General features: G+C 44.3%; 4 protein-coding genes across 5 annotated transcripts in view; 1 reads left to right on the forward strand and 3 right to left on the reverse strand.

The window, feature by feature from the left end:
• Positions 1–1,035: 1,035 nt before the first annotated feature.
• LOC6555085 (endothelin-converting enzyme 2) lies at positions 1,036–7,618 on the forward strand. Its single transcript, XM_001981565.3, has 9 exons — positions 1,036–1,635; positions 3,890–4,049; positions 4,112–4,206; positions 4,282–4,855; positions 4,918–5,200; positions 5,258–6,089; positions 6,377–6,425; positions 6,596–6,794; positions 6,926–7,618. Exons 1-9 carry the CDS (start codon positions 1,524–1,526, stop codon positions 7,268–7,270), a joined length of 2,649 nt encoding a protein of 882 aa, XP_001981601.1. The 5' UTR covers positions 1,036–1,523; the 3' UTR covers positions 7,271–7,618.
• On the reverse strand, positions 2,644–3,268 carry LOC26526734. The gene is given in 1 exon segment (XM_015153919.2): positions 2,644–3,268. A coding segment is annotated over 1 exon segment (552 nt). The 5' UTR covers positions 3,196–3,268.
• LOC6555086 (RYamide receptor) overlaps positions 7,564–25,805 on the reverse strand; it is a 34,855-nt gene continuing 16,613 nt past the window's right edge. The window contains exons 4-7 of one of the 2 annotated variants that reach the window (XM_026976165.1): positions 8,714–8,782; positions 8,356–8,657; positions 7,974–8,065; positions 7,564–7,865 (exon numbers count right to left, since the gene is read on the reverse strand). In XM_026976165.1, the coding sequence (XP_026831966.1) occupies positions 7,735–7,865; positions 7,974–8,065; positions 8,356–8,657; positions 8,714–8,782 (594 nt within the window). In that variant the 3' untranslated portion in view covers positions 7,564–7,734. The remainder of the gene's footprint in view (positions 7,866–7,973; positions 8,066–8,355; positions 8,658–8,713; positions 8,783–25,805) is intronic. The other variant, XM_026976168.1, reaches the window with a different exon arrangement.
• On the reverse strand, positions 14,926–16,580 carry LOC6555061 (serine, glycine and glutamine-rich protein). The gene is made up of 3 exons (XM_001981567.3): positions 16,488–16,580; positions 15,936–16,387; positions 14,926–15,858 (listed from the first exon to the last, which is right to left on the reverse strand). The coding sequence occupies exons 2-3, from the start codon at positions 16,258–16,260 to the stop codon at positions 15,335–15,337; spliced, it is 849 nt and encodes a 282-aa protein (XP_001981603.1). The 5' UTR covers positions 16,261–16,387; positions 16,488–16,580; the 3' UTR covers positions 14,926–15,334.

Here is a 25,805-nt window from a genome sequence, read left to right on the forward strand (position 1 = left end):
TAATTCGGTTCGCCCCGCTGCGCAAACCAATTACACCCTAGTGTGTGTAAACACACACCCCAAAGGGGTGGATTTCGCCGGCAAAAGGATAACATGCATCGCATGGCGCTGAAGTTTCTGGCGCTGAAGTGTACAACTGACAACGGGGCGTATGCGCGATGTGTCTTGAGGTGCTGGCGCTGGCACATGTGGAAATCAATAGTATTTATCGATTCCCAGACACAATAAACTATGTCAAAGTTAGGCCGAACAATGCGAATGCTTGTGGATTCGTTGTGGGCGGGCAAAGTGCCCCAATTTAATTACTATTATTAGGTATCCTTCCCGTTTGGCCAAATCCAGTGTCGTGTCCTGGTCGATTGGGCATTGGCCAGGGTCATCAATCATGCACTTCCCCACAACCACACACCCGCCTCCATATCAATTAGCAACTATCCATATATCTCTGCCCGCCGATTTTATATATATAGTTTGGGGTGCCCTTTGCAAAGTACTTTTCCTCATTACGCCACTGGCTCCCTTGCGCGGATTGTGGTCACTCGGCGTCCCTTCGTGTTCTGTTCTGATTCACTGAGGGAATAAACTTGGATTTGTATTCGAACGCTGCATACCTCTGAAGTCACCCAGCAATAAAAGTCAGTCGGAATAAATACGTTTAATGCATAATCACAGTCGGCATTTCCACATCTGTATTTTAAGTACGCCTGCATTATCGGTGCTAATTACTTTAAATATTTTGTTAAGCAATGCACAATGGAAACGCGATAGAACTGATGACCCTTTTATATTTCCGTACACTTGCTGCATACCAGTTCTCGAAACGGATGGACCCGACCCATCATGGAAACGATGGAACTACAAACAAGGATATGGACAACATGCAGGACAGTCAGACAGTGTCGGCGTTTCTGGTGGGAATGGAGATGGGCTGTGGGTCGCATTGCTGGCTCGTAATTGCCGCAGCACATTTGCATGGCCGAAGGAGTTAATGGGGGTTGCCTGATTTGTTTGTTGGTAGTACTATTGCCACTGCCAGCCAGCCGTGTTGTTGTTATTCGGTTGCTGGCTGGCTGGCTGGCAGGCAGGCATCGGTGCGGTATAAATACGTTCTGTTGACGACGCCCGGGCTCCAATACGCCGGTAGTCGCTGCTTCAGACCAGTCACCCGCTGCACTGGCTCCACTTCGAGTCGATTTTTCCAGAGTTCTAGCTCCAGCTTTCGTTTCGGGCCCTCATAATGCCCAATTATGCAACTGCCTTCTGTTGGCAGTAGCGGTGGAAAAAGGCAAATAAGCAAACGATAAGCTGCTCAACCGTTCCCACTTGGACGCCAACTGTTCCCTGCGTAAGCGCAACATGTGGGCGCTGTGACGTGCATTCGGATAAGGCTCATGCTCATCACCCTGCTCATTGATATGCCGCAAAGTGCCTAGGAAAATCACCGGCAGTGTGCGTTAAAAAAGCGGAAAAATCACACACAACATGCAATAATCGGGGGCTTTTCCACTGGATTGACTCATGACATGGCTATGGAGGATCGCAATCGCATCTGGACCACGGGCAACATCAACCATGGCTTCTTTGGCGACAATCTGCAGCAGCAGCCGATGCCCCTGCAGAGATTGCAGACACCAGGTAAATTTGTTTTTAATATTAATTGGCTGATTAATATTTCAAGCACCCCTGATTTAAGAATAAAACAAGATATACTGCTGTAGTCGAGATCCTCGAATATCAGATACCCGTTACTCAGCTAGTGAAAGTGCAAACGAGAAATTTCAACATTTTATGGACATCGGTAGAAATTGTGTAAAAGAATTCAACAAATTTTCAAAAGCGTGGTTGTGACAGTTTTGGGCGGCCTGTGGGCGTAGGAAAACGATTTTTGGAGATCGATAGTATATTACAAGACTAATAAAAAGGGCAAAAATATCACATTTTTCAAAAAAGCCACTTCAAAATCCAATTAAGATAGGTTGAGTTATGGACTTTGGAACTTCAGCCTTGGGACATTTTTGAAGTTCTACATCATAACACAAGAAAAATTAAAAAAAAATGAAATTCTAAATTTGAAAGCAGATTTTTAGAGAATTGCTCCACAGAGGTATGCCACTTCAAAATCCGATTAAGATAAGTTGGGTTTTGGACTTTGGAACTTCAGCCTTGGGACATTTTTGAAATTCTATGACATCATAACATCAAATAAATTACAAAAACAAATTTAAAAAAATGAAGTTCTACTACTTTCGGTCTACTACGAATTTTTATATTATTTAAAAAGTATATTTCCCTCTTATCACAGTTCCTGGCAACAAAACCGAATGATTTAAAAATGCCAATTAGTAAAAGGTGACTTTCAGTATACCTTAAAATCTGTTTTAGATTACTTGTAAATATTTGTAAACTCACAACTGCAGGAGAAAAGTGAATTGTTTTTTATTGCTATTGGAGCTAAATGCATTCGTAATTGAATGAGTCATGTATACTTTTTAAACGTATGTAGATAGATGTTCCTAATTAAATCGAGTATAATAAGGCAATTTATGGTACTGGAATCTGCCTAATAACCACTTGAAATCTTTAACCGCAAAACCTCAAATATCCATCCGTATGTCGTGGAACTCGGAAAATGACTGGTCAGATTTACATTGCATGACGTGTAGAATGAATCTACCGGAACCACCCATCGTAAATCGATCCGAAACTTTTGTTTCTTATCGTGGATAGCCATTTAAAGGCCCATTCGGGAGTTCCGACCATTGCGGCTTTATCTTCAACGTCAATGGGTTGAATGGTAGCGACATCGTCATCTGTTGCATTTCCGGAATTTGCTACGCTATTTCCGTCTTCATCTGCTTGATCCACGGCAGCTCCAGACGCAGTTTGTTTGGGTTTCCGAATCCCTTTTGCTTTTACCATCCCGTCTTGGTTATTTTTCTGATTGATTCTAGCCAGTTTTCCGAACAGCACAATGCGATCGTGCATGACGAAACCGACCACCATTAGAGCCACCACCATGAACACCAAGCAGTCTATAAAGCTCGATATCATTCTATAGGGTCTTCCAATCTCAGCCTCGAATCTGGCAGCCTCCTTGAAGATCTCAATGGTATTGTACACATCGTCGGCCATGCCGAAGAGATTTGCCTCTATTTGGGAAGTATTGAACATCAGCACGGATAAAGAACGAAACATTTGGTTACTATTTTTGAATTTTGTATTTTACAATTATGTAATGCGTAACAATTACATCTGACAAAGGCCGAAAAGCTACAGGCTTGGAAAACCAATATTTATAGACCCCAATAATATTCTTCGTTCTAGAAGTATGCAAACACGTAAATGACCGGATTAGGTGTTTGACCAAAAAAGCCCTCACTGTCTCTATTTTGCATGCACATTTGATATCGGCTCGTGGGGCTTAATGGGCTTTTATATTTTAAAATGGCTGAAACTACTGCCGGACACGCGAAATGTTTTCAGGCCATTGAACCGGACGTTGTCACCAGCTTAAAACGCTTGCTGTCTTCGTCTTTGTGTATATGCAGGTCCGCATTCGCAGGACGTTCCTGCGACAGGTGTATGCATTAGCCAGGCGATTAGGGACACCCCCAGGAATGGGATCACATGTCCAATGACGACAGACACAGAAAAATGTCCCAGATCAAGATAAGAGGGTATACACGAACATTGAAAAGCGGTGGGTGGCATGGGTGGTGGAGGCACAAACACAATTGACAACATTCGACTAATTAGTGTTAATAAAACGTACCTCTGAGTATCTGCCATCGATTGAAATCCATTTCTCAAATCTAATTGAGCCTGGCCAGAGACCAATTAGTACTGAGTCGGGGCATTGTACTCAAAGATTGCTCAAACCCAATTACAGGTAACCTCAGCCTTCTTTCGGCACCCATTCGAGCCAATGGCAGTGGCAATGGAAACGCAACTGCCAATGGACATGGACACAATTCGGCCACGGAGAGTGCGAACGGAAAGCAGCTGCCCTTCGAGCCCGTATCCCCAAACCTAATTGGCATACAATCCAAGTAAGTGCGCCTCCTTTTAGTTCTTAACCATTATCTAACCTACCGGTGATCATTGTCCCAAGGTTTCGTCGGAGTTACTACCACAAAGTGGTGTTGGGCGGACTGGTGGCCCTCGTCATCATTCTGCTCATTGCAATCATAGTCGTAAGCCTAGGCCGTACGTATTAATTAATATTTTTAGTGCAGTACCTAGTAATTACAAAATAAAACTCACTCACATGCTCCATCCCAGTTAAGAAATCCAGCTCGATTTGCCGGAGCAAGGAGTGCATCCGCACAGCGGCCAGCCTCATCTATGCGATGGACGAGCAGACTGATCCCTGCGAGGACTTCTACCAATTCACCTGCGGCAGGTGGGCCAACGAGCATCCGCGTCCGGATTCGGTGACCTCGAACGATTGGTTCCGGGAGCGTCAGGCGAACATAATGCGTGTGGTCCGCGAGTTCCTCCGCTCGAATATCACCAAATCGGAACCGGAAGCGGTGGGCAAGGCCAAGACAATGTACAGAGCTTGCATGGATACGAAGCTGCTGGACAAGCGCGATCTGGAGCCACTGATAAACTATCTGCTGCGTTTTGGACTGCCCATTCTGCCCTCCGCCTTGAATCTCACTCTGGGAAGCGGTTCCAAATACGCCACAGAGGCAGCCAATGTCAGATACAACTGGCTGCAGTCCATTGTTTCCATTAAACAACACCTCACCATGGACCTCATCATAGGGTTCGATGTCTTTCCGGATCCGTTTAACCGCACCATTAACCGCATTGCCCTCGGAACTCCAGAGTCTGATTCAGCGTTTCCTTTGTGAGTGACGAATAAGTTTATAAAATATGTTGTGCATATTAAGTTACTTGAATTACCTTTAGCAACAACGACGACTCCCATAAAATGCTGCGAAAGATCCACCGCAAGACCATTTTCATGCAGAACAGCGACGATGAGGACGACAGCGAGGAGGAGCGGGAGAGCGAGGAGGAGGAGGCCGCCAAGCAGACCAGCACGGGAATGACCGCCTACCTGCACTACGTCCGGAAAGTCATCGAAAAGTATCTGCTCTACGTGGATCCCAATGTTAACCAAGAGGAGGCCACCCTGGGCATCACCGAGTTGGTCAAACAGGGCGTTAAAGTAGCAAGGAAGGTGCATGAGGTGGGTTTATAAGTACACCGTAATATCAGTAGTAATATATTTAATTGACAACACCAGTTGAAAGAGGAGGCCGAAAACATGACCAAGCCGTCGAAGAACCCGGCGGATGACATTGTCTACATTACCCTGCAGGATCTGCAGAACCAAACTGACAAGAACATCGCACCCAAGACACTGCCCATCTGGGTTCGTTACATGGAATTGATCCTAAAGGGCACCCGCCACGCCGGCAATATACAAATGACCCAGAAACTGACAATAGTAACCAGCCAGGCAGACATCACGTATCTGCAGAACATTGTGGAGTATCTGGAGGACACTCCCGCCTCCCACATCGAATCCTACCTGTTTCTGAGTACCATCGAGGAGCTGATTCTGCACACATCGAGTTCGATGCGCTTGCTCCACTCGGAGTACATGCGGGTGGCCATTGGCACAGAGGGCAGCACCCCGAGATCCCTCTACTGTGCCAATGGAGTAAACAGTTTGCTCGGAATGGCAGTGAGCTATGTCCTGGCCGACGCGGACTTCACCAAGGAAAAGCTGCCCAAAGTTGAGCGGATGCTGAGTGATATACGGCGCTCCTTCGATCGCCTGGTGAAGTCCACCTCGTGGATGGATGCGGCTACCAAGAGGAAGACCATTCAAAAGTCAGCTGAGATGAAGAGCTTTATCGGATTTCCCCCTTGGCTGCGAAATGCCACCGTGCTAAATGCCTATTACGAGGGGGCCGAGATGAATGCCAGCACCCATTTGGAGAACCTCATGGACTTCGTCCACTGGCAGATGATGGAGAAGCTGAACGAAATGGATAAGCCAGAGCCCATTGGCTGGGCCACTTCGCCTTCGAATGTGAATGCTTTTCATACGTTTCAATCGAATGCAATCAGTAAGTGCACTTCAAGAAAAGCCCCACTGAAAATAGGGAAAGCTGGCAATTAACAATGCTATTTAAATTAGACATTAATGTAACTAATAATGGCCTAATTATCTGCTCAACTTGACCGCCGTAAATTTTATCATGACTAGATTTATCAATCATGAAATTTAAACATTCTCCTATGTATTGATGAATTTGATAGTGTGACGATGTTCTGAAGTTCAGTGGTGCTTTGCCTGAGTATGGACAACATTTACTTGTGGAGTGACTAATCCTGACACTATCTTCTTTTGCAGCTGTGCCCATTGCCATTTTGCAATACCCGTTTTACGACCTTGGTCTAGAGTAAGTTCGTCCAGGAATAGCACTAAGTACTAAAAACCGAGCACTGAGCACACAGATAGCCGAGCAAACAGAGAACCAGGCACGTTCCCACACCCGCACCCGCACCCGCACCTAGCACTAATCCCTGCCCGGATGGCCCTAACCCGTGTGTTGGTCTGTGTCCTCGGCAGGGCGCTCAATTACGGCTCGATTGGAACCATCCTGGGCCACGAACTGACACATGGCTTCGACGACAGCGGCAGGAGATTTGACCGCGCAGGGAACTTGGTCGAGTGGTGGTCAAATAGGACCATCGACGAGTATGTCAATCGCACCGAGTGCTTTGTGGAGCAATATAGCCGCTACCACCTCGCGGACATCGATGAATATGTGAGTACCTTTGGCAGTGTACGACTGTTATTATATTCTTGGGAAATGTAGGCTGTTGCCCAAATTACAGGAAACATTGCTTATGAATCATTCTAAATTTTCTACATATCGAATACCTGATTTCAACGCAGATTGACGGCGAACTGACGCTGGGCGAGAACATCGCGGACAACGGCGGAATGCGGGAGGCCTTCTACGCGTACCGCCTCTACGTGAAGGAAGTTGGACGCGAGCGGTCCAAGTTGCCCGGACTAGAGCACTACTCCCACGAGCAGCTCTTCTTCATCTCGTTTGGGAATCTGTGGTGTGAGACCTACACGCCGGCTGCATCGCGTTACGCCCTCAGCGATTCCCATTGCCCGGGACAGATGCGCTTGCGGGGAGTGCTCTCGAACTCGGAGGAGTTTGCCAGGACCTTCAAGTGCGCCCGAGGCACGCCCATGAATCCCAACCAGCCCAAGTGCCGCATTTGGTAGTGGGCTGTGCTCGAGGAGTAAGCAATTGGAACAGGAACAGTCAAGTGATTTTTCTACCCGTTTGTACTTAAGCTAGCCATATGTTTAGATCAAATATACAGGTGTCTTTTGCACGGTTCTGGATGCAGGTGCAATAATCTTAGTGGTAAAACGCTTCTCAATCGAAACCCTCCGAGCGCGCAGCTCATAAGTAGGCTACGTTTTGCGTGTCATAGCTAAGCAAGTTAAATTTTCATTGCATAATTTTGGGCTGTACGGGAATCTTACTTCTTACGATATTAAATACTTGCATGTGAATATTGTATATACTTTTAATTAACTACATTTAATATACATTCATTAAAATTCTATTGCGTTGACTTACAATACAAGTGAAAGACTCGAACACTCACATACGCACACATATACACTCAGCAAAATGGGGGCTTCGATCTTTGGTTGGTTGCTTAACGTTGTATTCGCACTCAAAACTCTGTGCTTATTCTGTTTGCTTTAGTGCCACCTGAGCTTCCCGATCGCCACAGCGGCGAATCAGTTTCCGTTTTTGATGTGGCATCTACCGCAGCGGTGACGTCTCGACACACGACAATGGCTTCTGGTTTTTAGCGGTGTATTGAGTAGGAGAAATGTGTATTAGTATTTTAAAAATATCTAAAACTCTTAAGAATTTAGCAAAAATTCTTAAAAAGAGCTACCAACTTACCGCTCGCAACGAAGTCGCTCGTGGCTTTCGACGGGCGCTGATGTAGGTAGTGGATGTGTTCATTCGATTGAGGTGAAGTGCTGGACCCGTTCCTTGTTTTCGCCAGTTGTGCGTGGAAACGAGAGGAAAATGTTAGAAAATTACTTAAAACCTAAAGCTGCTGAACAGGAAAATGCGGTTGGTGCAAATCATGCGGTTGCGTGTCTGTGTGTTTCTCAACTGGCATGCAAGGCTACGTAAAACCGAAAGAAACAGTGGCTACCAAGGACTATGGATTCCATGAGATCACCAACTGGCTTGCAATGAAACAAAATCACAACAATATAAATATAAGGAAACGGAGACGGAAACGGAAACGGATACTAAGTGAAGGGGCTGGCACCTAATGGGCTTGGGTTTCCGGAGTAGGGCATCGCCGACTTGGCGATGGTACTTCGTGGCCATCTCACCGGAAGCAACATTCATGCGATCGCCGCCGCTGCGCAGGAAGCGAGTCAGGCAGCAGCAGCGATGCAGGCCCGGCATGCGGTGCATCAGCTGGACGAATCCGCTCCTGAAACGGGCGTTCATGTAGCAGTAGATGATCGGGTTGTAGCAGCAGTGCGACATGGCCAGCCAGTGGAAGGCGAACCACACGTACGGCAGCGGCTCCCAGTGCGCGAAGTCCTCGTCGTTCAGCAAGAGCTTTGGAAAACAAATCGAGGTGAATGTTGATTTTGCACAGGAAACGAGCAACTCACCTGCAAAATATTGAAGGGCAGCCAGCAGCTGGTGAATACAAACACAACCGTCAGCATCATCTTGACCATCTGCAAGTGGAGAAGAGGGCGATTAATTTAAGGACACTGAATGCCAGAGTCTATTTATAGGACTTCTGCGGTCGTGAACCTCGCGAATCATTCCGCAGCTTTTATGACTCAACGACCTTGACCTCTGTTTCCCAGACGTAAAATCTGTTGTTTGCAATTCCCCCATAAAACATAAAACCATCCACTTCGAGTTTGTTTATATAGGGAGGCAATGACACGCTTTTATGGCCTATTGCAACTTATTTTTATCGTAGCAGCACAAGGTTTAGAAAATATGGTTTCCTTCAAGCCATTTGGCATTTGAGGCCATGATATGTGTCTACTTTTAGGCTGCCAAAACATCATAAATTTTACCTCCCTGTTTGACACGCAAGTTACCTATAAAACTCTCCCTCTGTTCGAGTTTTGTTTACCAGTTCGTGAACGGAAAAACCCGCACATTTCTAGGATATTCTATATATCCGAATAAATAATTTCGTTGAGTCACGGGGCTTCAATATCACTTATACTATAAAGTTGCCCAATTCGGAGGAGTTTTGATTGTTTTTCTGCAAATCGACTGAATTGCGAATATGGTGGCGTGGTTTACTGTAACAATGAACTCAGGGGCCACGTCTCTTTAACGTGACCACCTGAATAAAAAACTGGACATAAAGTTTTACGGCTAAAACAAAGCCACGATAAAGATGTTAGGTTCAGTTTGCACATCTAGAGCCTCGTACACTAAAAAAACTATTTATTAGATTAAAAAAACTTATTTCAAAGCCTCAAAACGTAAAATGATTCAGCTAGTTGTGCGAATTTGTTTTCCAAGGATATAAGAAACTGAAATATGAACATCTTTAACTTTTTTACTTGAGTGTATAAGAACAGATATTGCCTTAAGTGTTTGGTTTGGAAGACAGCCTGTTGATGCAAAATCAACAGATGATGAAATCAAAGATGAAAAGCAGACTTGCAGGGATAGAAATTGAATCTTATTTGCATGCAAATATAATGACATAATCACGGGCAACGCGACTGTAAATGGAATCTTGTTCAATGGCAGGGCATTATGAACTGATTCCATACTCGTTGTGGATGCGAATCTCGGTCTCCGACAATTTTCCGAGCTCAGATGGGTGCATCTGGCGGCAGTTTTCCGCTGGACAAGCTGGCAGTTGCATTTTATGAACCCGCCAAGTCGTTTTATTGGCCGCCTTTGTTGTCGGTCGATTCTGCCATTGCAAATGCAGTTTCCCGTTCCAGTCTTGAGTCGCTGCAAAGTTGATGGCAAAGTTAACGAGTGGGCCGTTTGATTCGTTTTAATGCCTCGTTTGTTGGCCATCCAGCCGGGGAGTGTTAACAGTGTCAACATTAAGTATACGCCGCGTTGTTGGACGTCAAAGCAGCAAGACGAGGAGCAAACAGAGTGCGCCCAAGCAAGCTCGTAATGAATGTTTATACAAATATGTTCATGCTGTTTTTCCCCTGACGCCCGTCAGCTGTGACCTTTGGCCCCAACATGTGTCTGCAGACGGCTGAACTCTGGCACCAACTTTCCCCAGCCCCACACAGAAAAAAATGGCTTGTTAAAATGTAAATATTTCTTTAGTATTTTCATGTTTTTTTCTAGTGCACTCGTCGACTGTGGGTGGAAACCGCAACATCATCTGGCGTCTGGAGAAGTCTTTATGGCTCGACCAACTGGAGTGCTAACTCTTTTGCCATATGTCATATGTGCCGGCTATATTTTCTGCGCCCGCGGCTCTGGTTTCATCTTTATTTTGGCAGTTTGTTTTGGCCACCTGAGCGTGACAGTTCCATGACTTAATTGCCGGCTGCGGAGGCTGCCGGCATTAGCTGCAATCACAAGGCACTTGGCTTTTTCGGTGATTTGTTTTGGTTTTGAACCGGTTGGTGGATAAGGCTGAGTCCGCCCATCAAAGTTTATGCCGCGCCTGGGCTTACATAAAAAATGAGCTCGTGTTCGTGGCTCAGTACAGCCAGCCGTGTTGTAATTCATCAAAATCTTTTTGGATTCACACCCACAAAATCAAAGAGGGCAGCTTTTGGAACTGGGCCATCAAAGTCTTAGGCTGACAAATGAGCTTGGATCTGCCGAGTCTGCTTCAATGAGGTAAAAAGTGAGAGCTCCATTTCGAGTGGAATAGAAAGGCTGAGATGGGGAACAAAGCAGACTTTATTCCAATTCCTTTCTCCGAAGTAATTCACTAATTAAATTACCGGACACGTTCGTCTCAGCCAAATGGTTCCTAATTCTAGGTCCTATTAGCTTGATTTATTGATGAAGTTTTGCTCGGCAAGAAAAAGCCTTTTAAGAATGGTTAATTTACCTTTTTATAAGTTAAATCGCTTAAGGCATAACTTCGATATTCAAGCTTTCTACGGCATGTGTTTATTTTGCCAGACTTCATTTATTTCCGGATGTTATTAAAGTTTTTCATCACAAAAAGTAACACCACTTAAATAACAACAAAAAGGCGGGGTAACGCGTTTGACTGCGTTTTTCTGACCAGCCTGTTAGTTTTTGTTATATGGATCTCTTTTTTCCATCTCTTAGCCTAATGACATTGAAAGCGAATGGAGAGTACGCAAACACAGCTTGCTGCAAATTAAAAGCAAAAAAATTGTATTCACAACGTAGCACAATGGAAATCTCTCTTTGCGTGGGAGTAGAAAAAAAATTTGGTATAAAATAATAACAACCGCCAATGGAAACTGGATCAATAAAAGGGTAAAGCACTAATTTTGAAGCTTACAACCATTAATCAATCCATTTCACTTATCGATTAGCTCGTGCCGCACGTTATCTTGACCAATTCCCGGTAATAACAACTGACCCCGGGGCACCCGCATGTCTTACGATGTGGTAATTGAGCCAGCTTTTAATTGCCTAGCAATTGCGAAAGTGCCGGAGAAAAAAGAAGCCTAGTTGGTAATAGTTTTTGTGATTTAAAAGCAGCAACCCGACAATCAGTCGAGGTGCGCACCCAACTCGCAAGTTGTTATCCGTGGAATGGCCAAAATCAAACGGTCATTAAAAATTTTGCTTCGCCGGCAGCCAAACTAATCAGCTACTAATTTACACGGCAAATTATAGGCCAAGTTTTGGCCCTTTTTGCAACCCCGCCTTGCAAACTGTGGCTTAACTTTTGAATTCAATTTGAGCGAATTATTTTAGCTTTCAGATGACTTTTATAAAGTTTGTTGCTCACATCTCATTATTTATAATATCTTTAGTGAACCAACTGAAAAGTTTAAGAGCTGCTAATGTTTCAAGTTGCGCTTTTACGGTTTCCTAAACATGCGAACAAAATGAATTGAGTACAATAACCAAATGACCACGACAAAAGGCCGTAAAAATCCAGTCATAAAAAATAATCCAATAAAATAATAAAAGCAAAACACGAAATGGGAGTGTGCCAAATGTACTTTTGTTTGCTGCAATTATAAGCTATGCGATTTATAGTCCTAAGAACAAGGCCATTTCCAAGAGAATTTTGCTTTCATTTCCCGAGCTTCTCTATAAGCCATATTAGACGATAAAGCCACCTTAAGTCAAAGACGGGATATTTTCTCGGGTTTTGAGGGATACTCCGCTGTTGCGCCTACTTTTACTTTTACGACCTACATACTTCATACATTATAATTAACCAAATGCCTGCATTAAGCAGAGGGGCGTGGCAGGAATACGTACAATTAATTAGAGCGCCCAAGGTGTCATAAACCTTTCAGCGTTGTCAATTAAACGGGAAAGCCGAAAGTGCGAGCCTAATACCTCACAATTTCTGTCTCCTTTTTGCTTTTGACCTCTCGGAAGTGCTTCAGCTGCGATTTATTGTGGGCGTGGCAATGGGAAATGAAAAAAAACTCACAGAAAAGGAAACAACACGCCCACCGGCGGAAAAGTATAGGTCATAAAAATTTTCGCTTGGCCACAGTATATATGTATATGTATTTTGTGGGGGGCCTTTTGTCGATGATGATAAAATAATGTATTTCTCTTTCTGTTTGCTTTGCGTTTTCCGCCAAATTGAATTTTAAAGATTTTATTTTCCCCATAAATTGTGTTTTCTACCCTCATACATATATTTTCGATATCTCAAAAGATTACTCATTTGCATTATTGTGAATTTGTGTTTTTAAATTTTTCAGGATATGAAACACAAAACTTAAGTTAAAACACTGCAATATAAATTTCACGTAGATACTTCCAGGCGTTGATATGTATCTGGTTTATTCTAAGTTTAAATGAGTGGTGTATATGCAAATAATTGGCTTAAGGTGCATATGACAGTAGGTAGTTAAGTGAAAGAATATCTGCATTGAAAAGGAAAGTGCACCAATTTGCAACAATGTGGCTGCTTTAGAAACTTTTCAAATTTCCCAACTGCCAACAGTCATGTCCTGTTTTTGGGCAGGATCTATACAGGTTCAATTCATTGGCCACTTCATCCATTCTGCTCTCAACAGCAGTTTTTCCGGCCAATTTCCCACATGCAAAGTCCTGTTTACGGTCGTTCTGTTGCACAGTTTGTCCTGTTTTGGCCATTTGGCCAGCCGGCCAACATGTTGCCTTTTTTATGAGCCCACTAGGAATTTCCAGGCAATGCCAGGCAATTCCAGGCAAAATGCACTTGTACCAAACGGAATTAATTAGGCTTATTGAAGAACCTCTTTGCTACCAAACTTTGCCAACACTTCAAACAATCAAATACCTATACTAAAGTATATATGTATTACTAGCTTATCTGAAATTTGAATCTGATTGGAGAGGGTCTCGACCAAATTCCCGCAAAGTGAGCCGCAGGGCGACGCTTTTGTAAGACGGATTGCCATTGATTGCGCGGGCAAAAGCTATAGGTAGAGCCATAGTCACGGTAAAGACAACAGCAGCAGTTCATTTTTGGCCCAGACAGGCGGAAGCGAAATATGAGTGAATATGCCAGTGAAATATGAGGCTGGGAACAAAGGCAGCGGCACACAGCACGCCGAATTGAACTGAGCCCATTGGAAAAATAGACAGCAATTTCTGGTTAACCCATTTGGGTGATATATCAAGTTTGGTTGCCTCCCCTCGAAATCGTTTCAATTTGTTTATATTTCTATGGACACAGTCCTGATTTCTTTACATTTTTATTTCAAGTGATATTTGGCAGGCATAGTTGAGTAAAGCACTGTTGTACCCAAGAAATATAAATATATATTTAATTTAATCACGTGCTTTATTGCTCATAGTATTGTGATCAGAAATTAGGAAAGCCTGGGAAACTTATTTTAAACTCATCTGAATTACTTGATTATTGCAATAAAAAGTAGGCTGATATGGGTTAAAGCCAACAGCAAAAATCGCGATGAAGTGAAAGTGATAAAGCTGGGCGAAAATGAGAGGAAGAAGCTCGTCCGGCAATGACAATGCCAAGCTGTCTGTATACTTAAGGCATTAAAACATTGTAGCAAAAAAGAAAAGAAAATCAAAATTAAAAAAATAAACAGAAATTCACAAAGAAAATAAAGCAAGGCAAATTGGAGGGTTTCAAAGCAGTTGGTAATGAGAGGGAAAAAACCGGAGCAACAGTTTGTCATTAACTTCAGGCAAACGATCTTGCTGCCTCTTCCCAGAAAAGTTTAAATAATATAAAAGACGAACTTTTGGCCATTGTGCAACTGAAGCCACTAAAACCGTTTTAAAGTTTTCGCACACTTTCCACAGCAATTTAGCGAAATGTTTTAATGAAAACTTGGCCAAGAAAGGATTCAAATTAATTGTCAGGATTTAAATTGCTGGTCAGCTGAGACCTTTGTTTCTATCAAACGACAAACTAGAATACAGGAGTAATGCGAATAACGGCCAGAAATCACTTTTTAATTAGCTCACTTCTCCAAGATGTCAACTACCCTTTTCAAAAGGTTAATTAGTTTAGGGAAAATGAGCGGAAAGACAGGGTCAGCAAATGATTAGCTTGAAGAGTGTGAAATGAATCTTAAAGGTTTTTTTTTTTTCGTAATTTTGTCACCGTTGTTTTTTATTTGTGCATAACGTACTTAAGCCTAGTATAATTAAAGTATATGTATTTATATGTATGGAGCAAGTCAGGCCCCGCTAAATCATCTTCTGCTACAAATCATCATCATCATCATTCGCTCTTCCGGGCGCCAGATGAGGTTCCCATCCAAGGAACCCGCACATGTCGCCTATTAGCTAATAGAATTTTCCAGGCAGGGCTGAAGGTAAGACTCTAATTTAGTTGAAGGTGAAAAATGTACAGATGCGAAAGGTGATAGCCAAAGTGAGTGAGAAAGGAAGGATTGAAACGTATTATGTACAAAAGTCGTGGGCGAAAGTGCCGCCCCCCTTTGAAAGGAGTGATGTAGGTCTGAGATAATTGGGGGACACGTGGTGGTCGAAGATCGTGAGATGGTTAATGTGATGTGGATGATGTGGTAATCGAGTGAGAGTTTGGGGGCATGTCAACGACAGGACTAGTCAGCATCTTGGGCCGAGTTCGAAGTTCGCAATTTTGAGTTCTCGATGGGTTGAAGATCCACTTAGTAGGGTCCGGACTTTCCAGGTGGTCCGTAGTTGCTGGACGGGGCCGAGATGGAGCCGCTGTCTCCTCCAGTGAAGCCACCATCGCTGCCAGTGGTGTAACCACCGCCGGTGTTGGTCTGGGTGAAGCCACCTTGGGAGCCCGAGATACCTCCAGAAATGCCGCTCGAATCCTTCTGGGTCTTGTACTTGATGAAGTAAACCTCGGGCTTCGATGGCTGCGTGGGTGCGGGCGTGGGGATGACAATGTCCTGCTGATCCTCGGGCTTCTTCACCAACACGTAGACCAGAGTCTTCTCCTCGTTCTGAGGCTGCAGAGGAATAACCGGAGCCTGGTACGAAGGTGGCGATGGGGCCTTGATGAAGATGATCTTGTAGTGCTTCTGGGACTGGCCCACGGGCAGGTTAGGGCGCTGGCGCACTTCTTCCTGCTCTGGTGGTGGCACGTGCACGTAGATGTGCTTCTGCACCAAGGTGGTGCCACCGCCGCCGCCGCCGCCTCCGAAACCGCCAATGCTGCCGCCTGTGGGTAAATAACATTGTGTTTTGCGTTAAAATGGATTACATTCGGAAGTGATCTTGGGTGCAAGGGACACGCACCTCCGCCGAAGCCTCCGCCGGAGCCGCCTCCGAATCCACCGCCGAATCCGCCGCCTCCTCCTCCACCACCGCCGCTGCTGAAGCCACCGCCTCCGCCGCTGCCACCGCCGAATCCACCACCGAATCCTCCGCCGGAACCACCGCCGAATCCGCCGCCGGAACTACCGCCGAATCCACCGCCCAGACCAACGCCCAGGCCACCGCCAATGCCACCGCCGGCGCCACCGCCGGAGCCACCACCGCCACCAGGACGGTTGTAGTTGTATCCGGCTTCAGGACGGGCGGCGGCCAGCGCCAGGCAGGACATTAGGATGAAGGCTTTCATGGCTGAACAATCACGGGTCAACGGTGCGTATGGGTTATGGATACTAGATGGGGATGCGGATTCACGGCTTTTTCGTTCACAACGCACACACTTAAGCACTCGGCACTATTCCACAGTAATCCTCGGTCTGTGGTTTTGTATAGATGTACGGTTTTTTGGAAAGAACAGAAACAAGACGGGGATTCAGTTAGACGGATTGGGTTAACTCAAAGCTTATAGTGCCTCACGTTGCTATATCCTCGGATTGCACTTGGCTGCTGTTTATTAGACCAAATCAAATGCTTCACTGACGAACCACTGCAGCCGCATCACCAATTTATACAGAAATCCAGCCAGATGCACGGCACCACTACCACAATATCAGCAGTTGTTGTATCTGCGAGAGGGTCTCCGTTTCGGCTGGGTTTTTCGTTTTTCGTTTTTGGAGATGGTGATGGTGATGATGATGATGATGCGACTTTGCTTTCTGGGCACTGCGCATGCGTGGCGAGCAGGCCAATAATGAGGCGCTGTCTTGGCCATCTGTCTGTGTCGGTGTCTGCAAAAGTATCTGTATCTTGAACGGCATGTTCGCTTGTATCTGTGGGGTTACCGTCTGTTTGTCTGTGTGGGATGGCAAGTGAAACCGAAATTACCGCACAATCAACTTATTACAGCACCGCCGATTTCCCGCTGTCGGATGTGCTGGAGAGCTCTCTCTGAGCGCCTCGTTTTGGCCACACATTTTGGCCAAGTCGAGACCCAGTGTCGTGCACTTTCGCTCTCAGCGCCGCTGGGCTGCCGCTGCTTTTGCCGCTGCTGGGTTAAAACCGATCCCTCACTTCAGCGTCAGCTGGCCTGGCGAGCGGAGGCTTTCGTGGGGTCGAATTTGGAAAATTTCTGCACGCTTCTGCTCTCAACGAAAGTGAAAATCGTAGGAAAACTCTCTGCGAACAATGGCAATTTCGAATAATTTGATGTCTGTCTGTGCATCTCTGGGCTGGCATTGTGTTTCATTTTCTAAGGGGGACAAATTTCCTGCCCCTCGCACGCCAAATGCGAATACGTGCCATGGTGGATGACTGAGTGAATTAGTGAGACTGTGATTGTGACTGCGAGAGTGTGTAAGTGTGCCACTGTGCGAGGCCTACGATCCGTAGATTCTCCGTATAGATAATGATATATCTGGGTTGGCCGTGTCTGGTGTGCGAAAGTAATTGCCAGGCGGGATCGTACTTATCGCCAGACATCCTTGGGGCTTGGGCCATGGCAAATAAATCACAAATAATGTTGGCTCTGGATGGGGTTTGTTTTTAAAACCAAAATGGGAATGGTGCTTGAAACATATACTTTTCTGTGAAAAAGTATGGCGAAATCTTACATCGTTTGTTGAGTAAGAAACAAGTCTTTTTTTGTGGAAAATTCAAAAAATATATATACAAAATATACAAGACTTCAGATCTCATTCTACCTATGGCTAAATATTCAATTTTTATGTTGCAAATAAGCCAGATATTTTAATTATGTTAGTTTATTGCAACCGTTACTCTCTAATGGCTCACGGAATTGATGAGTTGCGCAATGCAAACTTGTAAACAAAATTAAATCCAGTTAAATGGCCAGACCTAACACATGTTTTTTATCAATGCACGTAATGTTATTAAAGCCAATTTATTTCTTTCCACTGCCACTTTACGTATTCAGGCAGCTAATTGTGTTAAGTTTAATGAAGTGGTCCATCAGTTCGACTGAACGCTCAATGAACCGAATACAAAGCAGCGAAAGGTGACAGAGAGTGTAATTTGAACCAACAAGTGTTCAATTAGATGTCAGTTTTCGGGTCAGCATTTTTATTGTTCGATTCGATGCGATTTTTAAATTTGTGGCGATTTATAGCGTGTGGCGGCAGCTTCAAAAGGCTAGTTAAGTGAAAAACCATCTTTATGCAAACATAAAGGCATAAAACATAAAATACATTTTCAAGCATATTCAGGGGGAACGAATTGGGATGTAAAATAAACCCTGGGTGGTACAGTAAAGACTCAAATACAGTAGTTGACATGGACATATCATTAACACCTTTATGGCCCAACATTAAAAATCAATAAGTGTATTTCACTTTTTGGCACATCATAGTTTTGTTTGACACTGTTTTCATGCCCACTCGATTACTCATATTTCTTCAAGCTAATGGATTGAGCATTTCTCCAATCCTGGTAATTAAATTCGAGTGCCCATGAATCACGGCAATTCATAAACGACACTTGACAAACGACTTTGTGGCTTGGTTGTGTGTAATTCCCACCTGGTGGGGGGAAAACGCAACTACGCCTTCTGATGCAAGTGAGGATGTCGGCTTAAACTCCCGCTCTTAGGAATAATAATAATAAAAATTAAAACGCAACTGCAGTCAGCTGTCAGTCGCGCAGCGTTTCCTATTGCGATTTCACCTTGAATCGCTCTCAGTGGTTGCATAACCGAAAAGAGCTACAAAAAGGCCATTTCTTCGGGCCAAGTTGAGCCAGGAGCAAGAGTTGGCATATGCAAACACTGTTTTGGCTAACGAGCGTCGAGCGATATTTCGTGTATTGACAAACTTGTGGCCGCAATAAATTGCTCTGCCTGGGAAACGAAATCGAGTTGAAAGAGCCCAAAGAGCCGAATTTAGCCGAATTCAAAGCCTGGCCAACAGCACCCGCCACCAAGGAGCAACTGGTGGCCGTTCAATCTGCATTTTCGCTGCCTCCGAATGTCACTCGATGGATGGGAATGCAAATCGTAGCTGCAATCCAAGTTCGAGTTCACATCTGAGTCCATGAAAAGCGGTCGCCTTGAAATGCACAAGTCTTGGAGTTTCTACTCCCAAAATACCCTGAAAAATCAGTCAAACTGCTACAAGTAGAAGAAAAAATTGTTGAAATATGGAATGCCATACCTTGTTGAGCTGGGAAAAATATTCTCTAACAACTGGCATTCCAATTTTTTTGATTTAAAAAAAAAAAAATTTTTTTTAATTTTTGCAAATTTTGATGATGGTACCCCTTATCAAAATCGAAAATTTTGGCAAAAAATTTTTTTTTCCATCTCAGCCTGGAAATAGTTGGGTTCAATCCTCTAGGTAATCAGATGAAAAAAAATGCATTTCGGCGGACTGTGGTTCGCTTCTAAGCCAAGTTATGCCAATAAACCCGTAAGAAATGGTCTTTTACCTAAGGACCTAATTTGGATTTTAATAAAATTTGTTGTCATATGGAAATATTCCAATATTCCTTAACAAATATTAAAAATTAAGAAACTACTAAAAGATGAAAAAGGGTATCGGCTGGTTTAAGGGTGAGTATGCGCTTTCCTTTTCCCAAACTAAGCGGTTTTCATTCAACTTCCGAATGCCGCTGGGAAAAAAGCGCCAAAAGCGCGCCGATCGCCAAAAGGCCAAAAAGAAACCGCAGCTGGCGATAAATCTCACGCTCAACAATGCGGCTAAAAATAAGCGGCTAAAAGCAGCGTTCGGCGGTCGGTCGACTGAGGCTGCCAAACAGTCAATGGGGATCACAATGCCTTTGGGACGATAAAGAGCGTTTAAATTGGAGTAAAGTCAACTGTGTGAAATTTAGTGTACTGGAGTGCTCGACTCAGTAAGTTGTAATGTGGGCCGTAATTTGAATGCGTTGCAAAGGCATTGAAATGCAAGTATTGGACAACTGGATGCTATGTCATTCGGACTTTCAAAATAGGTTTTGCAACAGAAGTAACATTGCTCCCAAAAAACATATTGTTTAGCTAAGGTTATTCCTGTTCGTGTTTAAGTGACAAATTGAATCGCCAAATAAACTTAGTACCAACCACTAAATTTCCAATGTACGTTGTAAATAAACTCTTGGCATGTATCCGTTTGGTGTAGCAGTAATTAAAATTTCGTGCAGCTATAAAGTCATTTGCACTTTATGTGTGATCCCACAAAATGTCAGGGGGATTTGTTTACTCAGGCATCTCAACAGGCATATCTGGGAATCCAATGACTTGAACTTTGTTCACTGGGCTGACGCCTCAGTGGGCGGTGAATCAACAGAAAGTTGCATAAAAGATACAAAGATGCAATACTTTCAGGTTGACACTGAAAGATAAAGCACACGCAATGGGCCGAAATATGGGTGCATCCCTGGGAAGTGGGGGATTTTTATGATTTTGGGGCCGGGCCGGTCCGGGGGTCGGCGGATGATGGCTAGGAAGTCGGCTGAGACGCCGACAGTTGTTGCTTCCTGCATCCATTGTCGCTGGTTTTTACCGGCGGCATCATCCCCTCAACTGCACCTCATCCTCCACCTCGGGTTTCCATCTCCAGTCTGCCCAGCAACACTTCCTGCTTGTTAGGCAAACGGCAGCGTGCAAATTTTATATTGTTGTGTGCGATTTCTGTGTTTAGGCTCTTTGCGTTTTTCTCTGGCTCTTTATTTTTAGTTTGTGCAGCCGACTGAACGGTTTCGCCGTTTTTACATTTGACATTTTTGGTGTTGCCTCAGTTGTTGCATGTTGCATGTGGCTGTTGCCGCCGGCGCGTCACTTGCATCTTCCATCTGTTCGCGATGGTATCGTCGCATCGGTGCATCGATTCGAGATGTGCAGACTTATTATTTATTGTATGTTCGGATGTCCAACGGCTCAAGATGTTCAATTCAATTGAATTTGTTGCTACTCGAACTCTTCTGCCGGCGCAAAAGTTTCTGCTCGCTCACTTTTAAATGCTAATTAGTGTCAACGACTTTTTGCCACAGAGTTGGCTTTTATATTTTGGTTTTTCGCTTAACGGTTGGCCATTTGGCAATTCAAGTAACGCGGCAAATTGTCTAAGGTCGCCGGCAAATGAAAATGTTAATGTCTGATAGCGAATGGGCCATTCAGAGTGGTTAGCTGTCTTCGAGCCGAGCTCAAATGTTTGTCATTAACCTTCATTTGCAGGCGGCAATTAAAAGTTCTGTTGTGCGTCTGAAGAAACTTTTGCCCATTGTACCTAAATTGGATTTGGATTTACAGAGATTTCTACCGCAAATCTCAGTTCGAAAATGGATTAAACGATTGCTATCTTCCACACCAGTTTTGTTTACCACTTTACGTTAAGTAAGAAATGTTTTACCTTGTGTAAAATGCATTAAATTCTGCACCTTTTCAAAGCGTTTGCGTTTTTCATTCCATTCCGTAAACACACTATTCCACCCGTATCCTGGCAAATTATTGCCTCCACTTTGCGACCCACAAGAAGCTGTTAATTTAATTGCAACTTCTATTCCTTGAAACACTTTCCCACTTGCGGATCCCCGTTTCTTGTGGCCTGCAGTCAGAATTTTGCATGACTTTCAGCCATTTTTTCTTTCATTTACGGTAGCCGTTTAATGGGCGCAATTTTAGTTGATACCACTCTGTTACAATTTGCTGAGTGGTGTTATTGTACCGCATTTCGGTGGCTTCCTATCCAACTGACAAATGGAAAAGTCGTGTCGAGGGCAGAACATTAATCATCACCTTTCGCACATACCAAACGCATATCACCTATATCACTTTTGAAGTATGCAGGTCCGGAAACTTTATCTGCATTTCTGGCGGCGCGGAGGGCTAACTGCGGAGTTCAAAGTTCAAAGTTGCTCCATGTGCATTCGCAACAAGGCAGACAAGTTACTAAGTTAACTCTCAACTTACGTCCCGAATCGAAATCAAATTCACACCTGAGTCCGGGGAAATGCGAATCGCTGCGTGCTCAAAATAGGCGAATTACACTTGCAGGTGCACAGTCATAAATGCAAAAGAGCCCATAAAACCATCGCACAACGTGGCGTATGCGTAATTTTACAAATGAAGTGCAATTCGAATGAATCCTAAAACTGGATGCTGCCGCGCTCGCAAAAGCGAAAATGTGTGAAAAGAAACTGCCGACTTTGATTGTGCGCCAGTCTGCTCTTAATGCATATAGTAAAACTTTACCTAATGAAATAATTAAAGCCAACAGCGATGCACAGGGAAAAAGAGCGTAGTATCCAGTGGTTTTCCACATTAGTGATGTTCAAAATATTTGCACTGATCTCATTTTAGTTAACAGACAAAGCTGGGAGAGTTGTAATGTTTTGTATATGCATGTACATTTGAAACTAAATGTATTATATACATTTCCTGTGTATTCTTTATTTAGTTAGGAAAATTATTATGCCTAAAACCCATTTTTTACGCCATGAAGGATGTGTCCTCTTCGTCGTAAAAACGCTGAGAAAAATACATTGTATGCCAATTAGGGCAGGCCGCTCACTTGGATTTGCATGTGCCAAACTTTTATTGCATTTGAATTGCAATTGATTCCCTTGCCGCCGAGTGGAATTTCAAATATCTGCGGCTCCCACCCAAATGGAAGTGGCTGAAATGGAGGTGAAATCTGGGGATTGAAACTATGTCTATAATGCCAATTGCGGTGTAATTTATGGTTGCGGTGGGAACCGCGGGGTTAAATTGTGTGGGATCGCGGTCATTGAAGTTGATTTGTTTGTTTTTGGGGTGGAAACAGAAAATGCATATTAAACTAAAATATCTTTTTGTCTGGCGTATTAAGAGGTTTTCCCCCAAATCAGCGGAATTCGCTTTGTGTTTTCTTTTCAGTTTCATATTTGCATTTCCTGGGCGCAATTTTTCATCATTACGAGTATCTGTCCATCAGCAGCTGCACGTGCCCCAAAAACCCGGAGACCCGAAGAGAAGAAAAGCTGTTGGGAAAGGGAAAAACGTGCGAGTCTTTCGGCCATCGATCCAACAATGGCAGCCACATTCGCATTTGCATATCTGTCGAAATATTCGTAATTCATCAAAGACATCCATACACTCCCCGATACGTGGCCAGTTCCTCTGGGCGAACTCCGTGTAATTTGGCAAGAAGATAATGCAAATGGTCATTAAGCACAGAGTCGGATTCGCAACTTTATTGGCCGGCTTATGCAATTGTCCAAGACTTCAGACTTGTGGCTAGAAGAAACCACAATTATTTAAATTGCACCGTCGAAGACGTAAATATGCGTGAAGTGTTTGGGATTCCTTTTACTTTTCGGGCGGCAGATAGTTTTGTATCGCCGTATCTTTGTATCTTTCCATTGTTGCGTGCGGCAATGAAGTTTACTTCAAGTCTTTTGCAATCCTCTGCAGTCTTGATTTGTCTTCTTAAGATTTCGTATATTTTAAGAGGTCTGGAAGAGTCTGGGAACTATGAAAAACCTTGAACAACTTCCTCAACTGCTCCCAAGGAACTTGTAATTCGGTTACGCTGGTCCTATTAAATTTCGATTGAAAGCCTACAACTTTGGGCAAAAGTAATTGAAGTTGACAGCAGAGCTTAAACCACCTTCCTTTACACAAACAAGAGTCAAAACATGAAATCGTATTTTGCGTAAATGGGTTTCAGATTTCACACTTTGGCCACGAGTACAAGGCACGAAATATAAACCATAAACTTTGGGTCCAAAGATTGATTGAAGGGGCCGAAGGCCTGGGGGAAAGACACTTTATGCCAGGGGAAATATGAAATTGTCAAGATAAACACGGCCGAGGCTGAAAACTTGTTAAAATCAATTAAGGGCATGAAGCGAAAAGTGAAAGAACGGCCGTCGGACAAATGACAGTCAAAACCAAAGAGAGTGGTCCATCGCCGGATTGGTTACGCAACACGGTTCCAGGATGCAGTGGCCATCGAGTTATGAAAGATGAGAGAGACCTCTGCCGTCAATTGAAATGGCGCGATAATCAAGGCGATTTATGGTGACTGCAAAACGCGTGGCAACGCGCCAAAAAGGATGACCACCATGGACCGGCTCACCAATGGATGTAGCACCCCCAACTCCCAAGCCGTGACCACATCTCCATGGGAATCCTCGGCGCCACCACCCCCAACCCCAAATCCTCCGTAACCGATTGGGTAAGCGCAAATTGAACTCAAAGATAAATGACCAGTTCACAAAAGATTGAGATTCCCATCGGAACTGGCTGGCTAACTTTCGCTTTTAGCCACTGCCATCCAAAATGAAGACGCCGCCAATTGAAGATTTTTGAACATCACATGCAGTAGTCACTCGTAATTAATCTAAACGGCCTCTTAAATGGCAGTGCACAGTTCAGTTTTTTGTATTCAGTTTATAAGTAGATTAAGCTTTAAATGGCAATTAGGAAAAATGCATTACTTGTTATGCTTTCAATTACATAGCGTGTTTTGGCTTAATTAAACGGGGGACTTAGCGGCTGCCTTTGCTTGGGTCTCTTTAATCAGCGTGCACTGTACGCACTTAACTAATTTGGATCTACTGAGGTTTATTTAATCCATTACTTATAAGGCAGTGTAGTTAATTGATGAAATTTGTAACAATTTGAACTCTGTAACAATTATTTTTTGCATTTTTAGAGTATCCACGAATTGTTGTGACTTGGCAGATCACATTGCGGTTTGTATTCATGCAAAGTAGCCGGCGTTGCTTGCTTTGCAGTTGCTCGAGTGGCGTTTGTTGCCGCTGGTGTTGTCATCATTTCCACTTTTGTTGTTAAGACAACCCGAAACCGCTTCAATTGGCAGTGCAAATATTAATGAGCGAACGTGTCCGAGATGTTGACGATGACCGGCGGATCGGGGCGTTCACGAATTCGTATGCAATGTGGTGATAATTGTCCCTTGCCAAATGACTTCATCGTAAATGCGGAAAGATAATCAATGGCCCAAGGAGGTGAAGCAGGTCGGGTGAAAGAAGAGTGAAAGGGACTTATCACTTGTTGCGTAACGGCCGAAAGGAAAGAGCGATTATTCTGTGGCAAGGCCAACTCGCACAGGTCCAGGTCCCAAATTGAAGGCAATCTAAAGACCTCTAAAGCGTTAACTTCCAAGTCAGTTTGCCACTTGACGGCACACGCACATGTGGTTTGCTGTGTCCTCTTGTCGAAACCCCAACCTATGGCAACAGATGCGTGGCATTAGTTTGCGTGCCCAATTTGTGAAAAATGTACAAGCATTTGGAGCCTCGAGATACATACCTGCGATCTGCAGCACCTGCCCCGCCCCTTAATCATCGCCAGATGCAGCGACTCACGCACTTGACACGCGGCTCGATTAGGGGCTTATGAAAATTGCGCGAGACACGAAAAGGTCACTGGTGGAACTGGTTTGCATCCGGTGGCTGGCGATCCGCAATTCACAGATTGTCAGCAGTTGCAAATGCGAGCGCAAGTGGTCGCATTCACGAGCTGGCCGCTTTTAACCTTGCAGACCTTGCCACAGTTGCAGCCAGTAAGTTGTAAGTTGTGGGTCTGCCAGTTGGCAGTCGGAGTCCGCAAAAGTGTCTGGCCAAGGCGAAGGAGGCGAACCCGGCGAAGTCTCGGCAAACGGGCTCAACATTTAACCTTTCGAATGGGGAAACGTGTCAGGAAATGCGCTGGCATAACCACAGACCCAAGGCTCTGTTTGGGGCACATTCGACGGTACAAGATACTTGCACTTTTTTCCACTTTCTCAGATGAATTTGGCCACGACTTCGCCCTCCAGGAAGAGACAAATAGAAACG

This window comes from Drosophila erecta, unplaced genomic scaffold (genome assembly GCF_003286155.1).
Source record: "Drosophila erecta strain 14021-0224.00,06,07 unplaced genomic scaffold, DereRS2 tig00000000-arrow-pilon, whole genome shotgun sequence".
In the NCBI taxonomy this organism is placed as follows: domain Eukaryota; kingdom Metazoa; phylum Arthropoda; class Insecta; order Diptera; family Drosophilidae; genus Drosophila; species Drosophila erecta.

What these genes read in the sequence shown, in the direction of transcription:
- LOC6555061 (XM_001981567.3), bottom strand. Translation starts at nt 16,260, where the DNA reads ATGAAAGCCTTCATCCTAATGTCCTGCCTGGCGCTGGCCGCCGCCCGT. An exon ending in CGGCGGAGGCTTCGGCGGAG is followed by an intron (nt 15,859 to 15,935) that starts GTGCGTGTCCCT and finishes ATTTACCCACAG; the next exon opens with GCGGCAGCATTGGCGGTTTC.
- LOC6555085 (XM_001981565.3), top strand. Translation starts at nt 1,524, where the DNA reads ATGGCTATGGAGGATCGCAATCGCATCTGGACCACGGGCAACATCAAC. An exon ending in GCAGAGATTGCAGACACCAG is followed by an intron (nt 1,636 to 3,889) that starts GTAAATTTGTTT and finishes ACCCAATTACAG; the next exon opens with GTAACCTCAGCCTTCTTTCG. An exon ending in TAGCAAGGAAGGTGCATGAG is followed by an intron (nt 5,201 to 5,257) that starts GTGGGTTTATAA and finishes TGACAACACCAG; the next exon opens with TTGAAAGAGGAGGCCGAAAA.